The sequence below is a fragment of the Scophthalmus maximus genome, chromosome 9 (genome assembly GCF_022379125.1).
Source record: "Scophthalmus maximus strain ysfricsl-2021 chromosome 9, ASM2237912v1, whole genome shotgun sequence".
Taxonomy (NCBI): Eukaryota; Metazoa; Chordata; class Actinopteri; order Pleuronectiformes; family Scophthalmidae; genus Scophthalmus; species Scophthalmus maximus.
The window spans coordinates 24,632,501-24,642,500 of NC_061523.1; the positions used below are offsets into that span (position 1 = coordinate 24,632,501).

Below are 10,000 nucleotides of genomic sequence, written 5' to 3' on the forward strand. Positions count from 1 at the left end.
GGAGACGGAGGAGGAGCAGGAGGAGACGGAGGAGGAGGAGGAGCAGGAGAAAGAGGAGGAGACGGAGGAGGAGGAGATGGAGCAGGAGTCAGAGCAGGAGGAAGAGGAGGAGACAGAGGATGAGAAAGAGGAGGAGGAGACGGAGCAGGAGAAAGAGCAGGAGGAGACAGAGGAGGAGAAAGAGGAGGAGGAGACGGAGCAGGAGAAAGTGCAGGAGGATGAGACGGAGCAGGAGAAAGAGGAGGAGGAGACGGAGGAGGAGCAGGAGGAAGAGGAGGAGGAGACGGAGCAGGAGAAAGAGCAGGAGGAGACAGAGGAGGAGAAAGAGGAGGAGGAGAAAGTGCAGGAGGAAGAGGAGGAGGAGACAGAGGAAGAGCAGGAGGAAGAGGAGGATGAGACGGAGCAGGAGAAAGAGGAGGAGGAGACGGAGGAGGAGCAGGAGGAAGAGGAGGAGGAGACGGAGCAGGAGAAAGAGGAGGAGGAGACGGAGGAGGAGCAGGAGGAAGAGGAGGAGGAGACGGAGCAGGAGAAAGAGGAGGAGGAGACGGAGGAGGAGCAGGAGGAAGAGGAGGAGGAGACGGAGCAGGAGAAAGAGGAGGAGGAGACGGAGGAGGAGCAGGAGGAAGAGGAGGAGGAGACGGAGCAGGAGAAAGAGGAGGAGGAGACAGAGGAGGAGCAGGAGGAAGAGGAGGAGGAGACAGAGGAGGAGGAGACAGAGGAGGAGCAGGAGGAACGCATCAACTCAGATGGAGGTTAAGAATGTTGGGATTGGAGCAGAGGGAATGTTAACGTCTGTGACTCTTCATGGTGCTTATACTCAGGAAGCCATTATGTTATGGACGGGAAGTTGCGCTCGTGGTATCGTATGAACAGGAAACTCATCAGTGAGTCTGCAGCGATGTGGCGTCTCCAGTCTGCTCCCTCCAGCCTCGTCCACACGTCCTCGTCCACACGGACTCAAATCTGAGGAAGATCAAATCAAACAACGACGTCTGATTGGTGGTCGCAGTATAGGTCATGAACCCCGCCCCCCTCCATGTTACTGGAGGACGTAAAATAGACTGGAAATGAAGATGGAAAAGGGCAAGATGGCGGCGCAAGTATCTGGGATAGTTTAGCTTCATTTACAACAGAGTCTGAAATCACAGACTCAGACTGGCTGCGAGTTTGTGACGTTTGACCGAGAAGCTGAAACAGACCGAAGGATCGCAGCTAGCACAGAGGCTAACGGACCGTTAGCATGCATGTTAGTCTGTCTGTCATCTTCCCGCTGCGCTGCTCGGTTACCACGGCAACTGTGTGTGGGTGTGTGTGTGCTTTTGTGAAAGAATCAATTTGACTCAATAATCACACACACACACTCACACAACACACACACACACACACACACAACACACACTCACACAACACACACTCATACAACACACACACACACACACACACACACAACACACACTCACACAACACACACGCGCACACACACAACACACACACACAACACACACTCACACAACACACACACACACACACTCACACAACACACACACGGGCACACACTCACACAACACATACGCGCACACACACATGCGCACACACACACACACATGCGCACACACACACACACACACAACACACACACACACACAACACACACACACACACACACTCACACAACACACACAACACACAGACACACACACACACACAACACACACACACACACACACTCACACAACACACACAGAGCTTTGTGACCTTTTAATTTGAAAAAAACAACCTGAATCAAAGCCCTAAAAAGAGGCCGTCATCAAGATTATGATGTAGATGATGATGATTATAATAATAATAATAATTATTATTATTATTATAAGTATTTCATTTTGGTGCAAAAGTTGAATCGGTACCAAATTCAGGGAGTTGTACCCAGTGAGACCAGTGGTCTGACAAGAGGTAGGAACCAACACTTTGACTGATTTTTGTTCCTATACCATCCCTCCAATGTATATGTGTGATGAAATTAACCACATCCAGAGACTATAGACTCAGAATCATTATCACATCACACACACTCAGATGTATTGACCTCAGGCTCAAATAAACACAAATCCACTCCAGATATCGACTGAAACAGGAGCTCAGACGTTACAGCTCACACACACACACACACACACACACACACACGCGTTTGATGGTCATGGTGCTAGACGATACTGTTTGGGATTGAACTGAGGAGTATGTGTGTTTGTGCGTGTTTGAACCGTTTCTTTCCTTTGTTCACGTTGATAAATAGTTGAAAAATCATAGTTTTCATAGTTCAGACGCTGCCGGTGTGCTACACCATGAAGTGTCCCCTGTCGGTCGCTCAGTTGGTTGCGGTTTGACACTTTTCCACCAGATTGTGTCAGAAAAGTACTAAAATTACACACTGGGGAAGTTTGCGTGTGCTTTCATATCTGAGCCCGACTCTCTGAGAGACAAGGTTCTGCATTGGACAAATACCAAATACTAATAAATACAGCAATATACAAATATATTATTTTAATTAAATCAAATATAAAGTACTTAAAACAGATATTTAATTCTGGTCTCCCTGACACACCTGGTCTCCCTGACACACCTGGTCTCCCTGACACACCTGGTCTCCCTGAGACACTTGGTCTCCCTGACACACCCGGTCTCCCTGAGACACTTGGTCTCCCTGAGACACCTGTTCTCCCTGACACACCCGGTCTCCCTGACACACCTGGTCTCCCTGAGACACCTGGTCTCCCTGACACACCTGGTCTCCCTGAGACACCTGGTCTCCCTGAGACACTTGGTCTCCCTGAGACACCTGGTCTCCCTGACACAACCGGTCACCCTGACACACCTGGTCTCCCTGAGACACCTGGTCTCCCTGACACACCTGGTTTCCCTGAGACACCTGGTCTCCCTGAGACACTTGGTCTCCCTGACACACCTGGTCTCCCTGAGACACCTGGTCTCCCTGACACACCTGGTTTCCCTGAGACACCTGGTCTCCCTGAGACACCTGGTCTCCCTGACACACCTGGTCTCCCTGAGACACCTGGTCTCCCTGAGACACTTGGTCTCCCTGAGACACCTGGTCTCCCTGACACAACCGGTCACCCTGAAACACCTGGTCTCCCTGAGACACCTGGTCTCCGTGACACACCTGGTCTCCCTGACACACCTGGTCTCCCTGAGACACCTGGTCTCCCTGACACACCTGGTCTCCCTGACACACCTGGTCTCCCTGAGACACCTGGTCTCCCTGAGACACCTGGTCTCCCTGACAGACCTGGTCTTCCTGACACACCTGGTCTTCCTGACACACCTGGTCTCCCTGACACTGGTTTATCTTGTCATGGTCCTTTTCATACTTGGGAACATGAAGGGCGGAGTTCAGACCATAATCGCTCTGGTCTTTCCTCCACAGCTTCTGGATGAAAGACATTGTTGCGACTCCTCCGACCTCTTGGGGATTGGGGTGTTTTGGTGATTGTTGTATAATCTGAAGACTTTTCTTCCTCAGGGTGAAAGGTTTGAAATGATGTGACTGGAGAGCTGCAGCTCCACGTACGTGAGAGACCTGATGATGTTGTCATGGACTGCCTGTGAACTGACCTTTGATCTTGAGGATTTCTGTTTCTTCTTCTTCTACTGTTATTTGGATCTGACTGGCTGACTCAGCAGAAGCTGTTTTCTGTCAGTCGACCTTTGTGTGTGTCACTGTCCCAAACTGACCCACACTGGGGGGGGTCAGGGTCCTAACCCCTCGTTAGGAACCTCGTTAGGGATTTCGCCTGAAAGAACCAGAGCAATCTGACCATGAAGCTCAGCCATGTGAACAGGATCCTTCTCTCTGTGCGAGCGTGAAGATGAACAGGAAGCCAAACACACACACACACACACACACACACACACACACTGTTCAGTTCAGTGTTTAACAGAGCCACGGCTGCAGGAGGCAGATTATTTCATCACATCAGATAAACTGGTCAGGAGCATCATTAAAAACTCATCAGTGTGTGTGTGTGTTCTCAGTAATGAACTATAGATGTGACTATTGTTTCCCATTAATGAGGTTTAAGTGAAACAACAACGGCAGAATGTTCCTGTTTGTTTTCACGTCGACTTTTCACGTCCATCTATTAAAGTTCGACTGAGAAAAGCAAAAATATGAAACATGGGAAAGAATGAATGAAAAGAAAATGTGTTATTGATGAAGATTAGAGCTTCGACTGTAACAGAAATCCCGTTATTACATCATCAAATAACTAATGAAAAGCAAAGTGCTCAGGAACAAGAACAGGTGAACAAACATCAGGGATGAGAACGACCTCACATGACATGGAGGGGGCGGGGCTTATGACCTGTACTGCAGCCGGACACCAGGGGGCGATCTGTCATGTCGTCCGTCTGTATTTACAGTCTGTGTGAAAATGAAGGACACACTGGATCAAACAGGTTTTTAATAATTTGTAAATGTTTGTTTTTCGTCTCTGAACTGTTCACAGAGTGGATTCTGATAAACTTGTGATATTTCAGTGAAGTGGCAGAGACGCTGCGTGTCGCTCAGGGATTACTGCAGATTAACCGTCACTCAGCGTTAACCCACTGATGGATAATGGACAGATGATGGATGATGGACAGATGATGGATGATGGACGGATGATGGATGATGGACGGATGATGGATGATGTTTTGCTGCAGCAGATGAAGGATTTATCTTTTTATTTTAGTGTTTTCACTCATATTATTTCTTTTCTCTCTCTCTCTACCTGGTAATGAAGACAAGCAGCCGCTCTCTCTCTCTCTCTCCCTTTCTCTCTCTCTGAAGCATAAATCTGATTCTCCATCACAAAATGAAGAATCAGTGAAATGTAACACGTCCTGTCGCAGAAATGTCCAGTTTTTTTTATAAATGACGTGATGAAAAAGCTCCATGAAGCAGCTGGAGAACTTCTGGTTTCTCTTCAGAACGAGAGCATCAGTGAACAACAACAACAACATCCTTCAGCCAATCAGAATCAGTTCATGTGTCTGAGAGTTTTCATGAGTTATTCCCTGTGAAATCAGTGAACATGTTCAAAAACAATGTTAAAGACAGATATCAAATGTTCCTGGCTCCGCCCCCTTTTGTCTTATATATTTAAATGAAATTACATTTTGTCTCATATTCAAACAGGAATTTGATTCAGACTTTTTTAAGTCGGATGAATTTGTGAAGAAACGACTCGTACGACAAAGAGATTTAATGAAACCACGAATCATCGGAAATCATTTGTACATAACATAATTGATAAATAGAATAGAATCAAATAGAAGTGCCTTTATTGTCATTGCACATAGCAACAAAATTCAATTGCGCTTCCCCTGGTGGTAACACATATGACAGGACAACATAGTAAAACAGGAATTAAGACATAATACAAAGAGACCTAAGCAATATGAACACAGTAATAAATAAAAAGGTAAAGTAAATGATAAGAGTTGATAAATAGCTAAAAGAAGACATAGACCATAAAGTGCAGTGCAGTCCATGTGGGTCATGAGTTCAGGTGTTTGATGGCACTTGGATAGAAGCTATTCAAAGATCTGTAACGCCTTCCAGATGGCAGCAGAGTGAAGAGGTTGTGGCCTGCCTGGGAGCAGTTTTTAATTATGTTTTTTGCCCGCTGCAGGCATCTGGTGTGATATATGTCAGTGAGTGAGGGGAGCTGTGTGTTAATTAGGTTTTGTGCTGATTTCCTGACTCTGTCCAGCGCCTTTTTGTCAGCAGTGGTGCAGCTGCTAAACCACACCAGAATGTCGTGCGAGATGATACTTTGGACAGAACAGTTGTAAAAGGATAAAAGCAGCTTCTGAGGGAGGTTGATTTTGTTGAGTGACCGGAGAAAGTACAGCCGCTGCTTTGCTTTCTTCACAAGGGCTGTGGTGTTGGTTGCCCAGGTGATGTCCTGTGAAATGTGTGTCCCCAGGAATTGAAAGACCGTAACCCTCTCTGCAGTGTCCCCATTGATGTAAACTGGGGCAAGGTCAGTCCTCTTCCTCGGATCTCTACCACCACCTCTTTGGTCTTAGAGGTGTTGAGAGACAGGTTGTTAGTGGAGCACCAGGTGGAGAGTTTTGGGATTTCATCCCCGTAGGCAGACTCATCATCAAGTCCTATTACAGTGGTGTCATCCGCAAACTTAAAAATATTGCTGTCATGAGCTGGGGTGCAGTCGTGAGTGTATAAGGTGTGGAGCAGGGGACTCAACACACAACCCTGGGGGGCCCCAGTGCTGAGTGTGAGGACAGAGGAAAGTTGGGAGCCCAGCCGAACTGACTGGGGACGGTCTGTAAGGAAGTCATGAATCCATCCGCAGATGTTAGTGCTGATGCCCAGGCCGTGTAGCTTGGACACCAGTCTTCCAGGGATGATGCAGTTTAATGCAGAACTAAAGTCCACAATCAACAGTCTTGCGTAGGTGCCAGGATGTTCAATCTGGGTCAGCACACAAAGCACTTCATGACAGTGGAAGTGAGGACCACTGGTCTATTATCATTGAGGCTACTCACAGCTATTTTTTCGGGATCAGCACGATGGTGGCAGATTTGAGGCACTTGGGGGTGGAGCAGGTAGACAGAGAGAGGTTGAAGATGGAGGTGAATACCTCAGCCAGCTGGTCGGCACAGTACCTCAACACTCTCCCCGGAATCTCGTCAGGGCCGGCAGCTTTCCTGGGGTTCCCGCCAAGAAATGCCCTCCTGACCTCCTCTGTGTTCAGAGAGAATGTCAGGGCCTCTGTGGGCAAGAGTGTTAAGGTCTGGTGAGCAGTGTCTTTCAGTCTCTGTGGCATCGCTGCTCCTGCTGTTGTTGGAGTAGATGCAGAGCCCCCCTCCTTTGTCAGGAATCCCAGAGAGCAGCCACGTCTCTGTGATCACTACCAGCGAGCAGTCTTTAGCGTATCTGTTTGTCTCGATGGTCGTCGCCAGCTCATCCACCTTGTTGCATAGCGATCTAGCGTTGGACACAAGAAGGCTGGGGAGCGCGGGCCTGTGTGGTGCCCTCCTTAGCCGGACCCTAATCCTGCTCTGCATCCCCGCTTCTGCCGTCGGTCTCTGCGCCGCCTCCTGCGTCTGCCTCCCGGGGTAATAATCCACTGGCTCCCCGCTGGTCGTATGATCCCCGGTGGTAGATGCTCAAAGCTTTGAGTCTTAGTTAAAGCTGATTTACCATACAGTATCCCAATCTTAAAAAGTTCCTGTCGATTGGATGTCCGGGTGTTTGTAGACACGGGAATAAACAAACAAACAAACACAAGCACGTAGGGAAGAGCAAAGCCGCTGCAGTTGCCTGCGCCGCCATCTTGTATCTTGTAATGACCTCATCTCCTCCTCCCTTCCCCCTCACCACCTCCTCTCATCCTCGTCTCATCCTCCTCTCTCTTCCTCCTCCCCTCCTCTCCTCCTCCTCCCCTGCTCCTCCTCCTCTCCAGGAGATGTGGTGGACATCTATCAGAGGGAGTTCCTGGCGTTGAGGGAGCGCCTCCACTCGGCCGAGCAGGAGAACCTGCGGCGCTCGAAGGAGCTGAACTTGGTGCTGGAGGAGATCAAGAAGGCCATCGCTGAGAAGCAGGCGCTGAGAGACATCAACCGCACCTGGAGCAGCCTCTCAGGTGACTCCGCCTCCTGTCATGTGACTCCGCCTCCTGTCATGTGACTCGCTGTCTCATGCAAACGTCTGAAGCCTCTGCTCTGGTCCAACCAAACATCTGGACTCCGCTGGTCTGACCTCCTCCAGGAAAAGACCTGGAGGATTTAAATCATCATTTCACCTGTTTTAACCTGGGCTAATCTGGCCCCCTGGTATCACCTGATCTAATCTGATCTAGCCAAATCTAATATGATTTTACCTGGTCTAAATCACTCTCAATTTGTTCGGAAGAGAGCAGGTTGAATGTAACCTGGCTTTACCTGATCTAATCTGGTCTCATCTGATCTAATCTGGTCTCATCTGATCTAATCTGATCTAATTTGGTCTCATCTGATCTAATCTGGTCTCATCTGATCTAATTTGGTCTCATCTGATCTAATCTGGTCTCATCTGATCTAATCTGATCTAATTTGGTCTCATCTGATCTAATCTGGTCTCATCTGATCTAATCTGATCTAATCTGGTCTCATCTGATCTAATCTGATCTAATTTGGTCTCATCTGATCTAATCTGGTCTCATCTGATCTAATCTGATCTCATTTGATCTAATCTGGTCTCATCTGATCTAATCTGGTCTCATCTGATCTAATCTGGTCTCATCTGATCTAATCTGATCTCATTTGATCTAATCTGGTCTCATCTGATCTAATCTGGTCTCATCTGATCTAATCTGGTCTCATCTGATCTAATCCGGTCTCATCTGATCTAATCCGGTCTCATCTGATCTAATTTGGTCTCATCTGATCTAATCTGGTCTCATCTGATCTAATCTGGTCTCATGTGGTCTGACCTCCTCCAGGAGAAGACCTGGATGATTTAAATCATCATTTGCCCTGGTTTGACCTGGTGTCACTTGATATAATATGATCTAATCTGGATTTATCTAGTCTAACCTGATTTCTTGGTTCATACAACAAAGGCACAAAAGTTGGATTAATCTAACGAGGCCTAACCTGGTCTCATCTGGTCCAGTCTGAGGTGAACAGACTGGGTTCAAACCGTCTGTAGATCGTTCACTCTGGTATAATCTGGATTCATCAGACCTAATGTGGTCTCACCCCGTCTGCTTTCAGAGGAGACGAGGCTGCGGTTGTGGAACGTGAGCAGCAGTAGAAACGTCCTGCAGCTTCCCTCCATCTTCCATCATCTCCCCCACCTGCTGAGCAAAGAGGACAGCCTGCAACCCGCTGTACACCTGGGACAGGGTCGCACCGGAGGTGAGGCCGCCGCCACCGGGACGGTGGATTGAAAGAGACGTGATTGGATGGTTCAAAAACAGGGAGAGATTGAAACGTGCACAGTCACTGGTGGTCTGTGTGAGCCAGCAGCCCAGGAACAGTGCCCCTTTCCTGGGGAAACATTCACCCGACGTCCCCTGGAGGATAAAACAAACGTCTCTGACCAACCGGCGTTGTGTGTGTGTGTGTGTGTGTGTGTGTGTGTGTGTGTGTGTGTGTGTGTGTGTGAGTGTGTGTGTGTGAGTGTGTGTGTGTGTGTGTGTGTGTGTGTGTGTGTGAGTGTGTGTGTGTGTGTGTGTGTGAGTGTGTGTGTGTGTGTGTGTGTGTGTGTGTGTGAGTGTGTGTGTGTGTGTGTGTGAGTGTGTGTGTGTGAGTGTGTGTGTGTGTGTGTGTGTGTGTGAGTGTGTGTGTGTGAGTGTGTGTGTGTGTGTGTGTGTGTGTGTGTGTGTGTGTGTGTGTGTGAGTGTGTGTGTGTGTGTGTGTGAACGTGTGAACGTGTGTGTGCGTGTGCTGTCAAATGAATTTATGATGCACTTTGTGAGTAAAACAGTTTAGTCGGTGGACAAACAGAGTTTTATGGAGCAGCAGCAAAGGACAGAGATAAGAACCGAGAACCACAACAAGACATTATATTTATCTGTTTGTGTGTGTGTGTGTGTGTGTGACCTGATTTATATGTAAAGCTTTTGAAACAAAACAGAATCAGTTAATAAAAATAGCTGGAGCATCAAGGAGAGAAAAACAAGAACAGACACAGGACCTGATTGTGTGTGCGTGTGGTCCAGTCTGCTTCGTTCATTCTGATTTATTGTAGACAACACTGATGTGTTTCCTGTTACTACCGTCTCTTCACACCGGCTCTGCTGTTCCAGTGACTGATCAATACCAAGATTCATAAAGTATTAAAACCACTTCTCCCTCTGAGCTAATGTCTGCTAACCACGCTAACGACATGTGTGTGTGTGTGTGTGTGCAGTCTCCATAGTGATGGGGGTTCCCAGTGTGAAGAGGGAGGTCCACTCGTACCTGACCGACACACTCAGCTCTCTCATGTCGG

General features: G+C 48.0%; 1 protein-coding gene and 1 long non-coding RNA gene across 4 annotated transcripts in view; one reads left to right on the top strand and one right to left on the bottom strand.

Annotated features, from left to right (window-relative positions):
* LOC118319674 overlaps nucleotides 1-3,522 on the bottom strand; it is an 8,993-nt gene extending 5,471 nt beyond the window's left edge. The window contains exon 1 of the long non-coding RNA XR_004796071.2: nucleotides 3,384-3,522. This is a non-coding gene — a long non-coding RNA (uncharacterized LOC118319674). The remainder of the gene's footprint in view (nucleotides 1-3,383) is intronic.
* LOC118319665 (alpha-1,3-mannosyl-glycoprotein 4-beta-N-acetylglucosaminyltransferase B) overlaps nucleotides 1-10,000 on the top strand; it is a 37,420-nt gene that overhangs the window by 13,020 nt on the left and 14,400 nt on the right. For all 3 annotated transcript variants that reach the window (XM_047334381.1, XM_047334382.1, XM_035650223.2), the window contains exons 2-4: nucleotides 7,488-7,667; nucleotides 8,779-8,922; nucleotides 9,920-10,000. The exon at nucleotides 9,920-10,000 is cut by the window's right edge and continues 53 nt beyond it. In XM_047334381.1, the coding sequence (XP_047190337.1) occupies nucleotides 7,488-7,667; nucleotides 8,779-8,922; nucleotides 9,920-10,000 (405 nt within the window). The remainder of the gene's footprint in view (nucleotides 1-7,487; nucleotides 7,668-8,778; nucleotides 8,923-9,919) is intronic.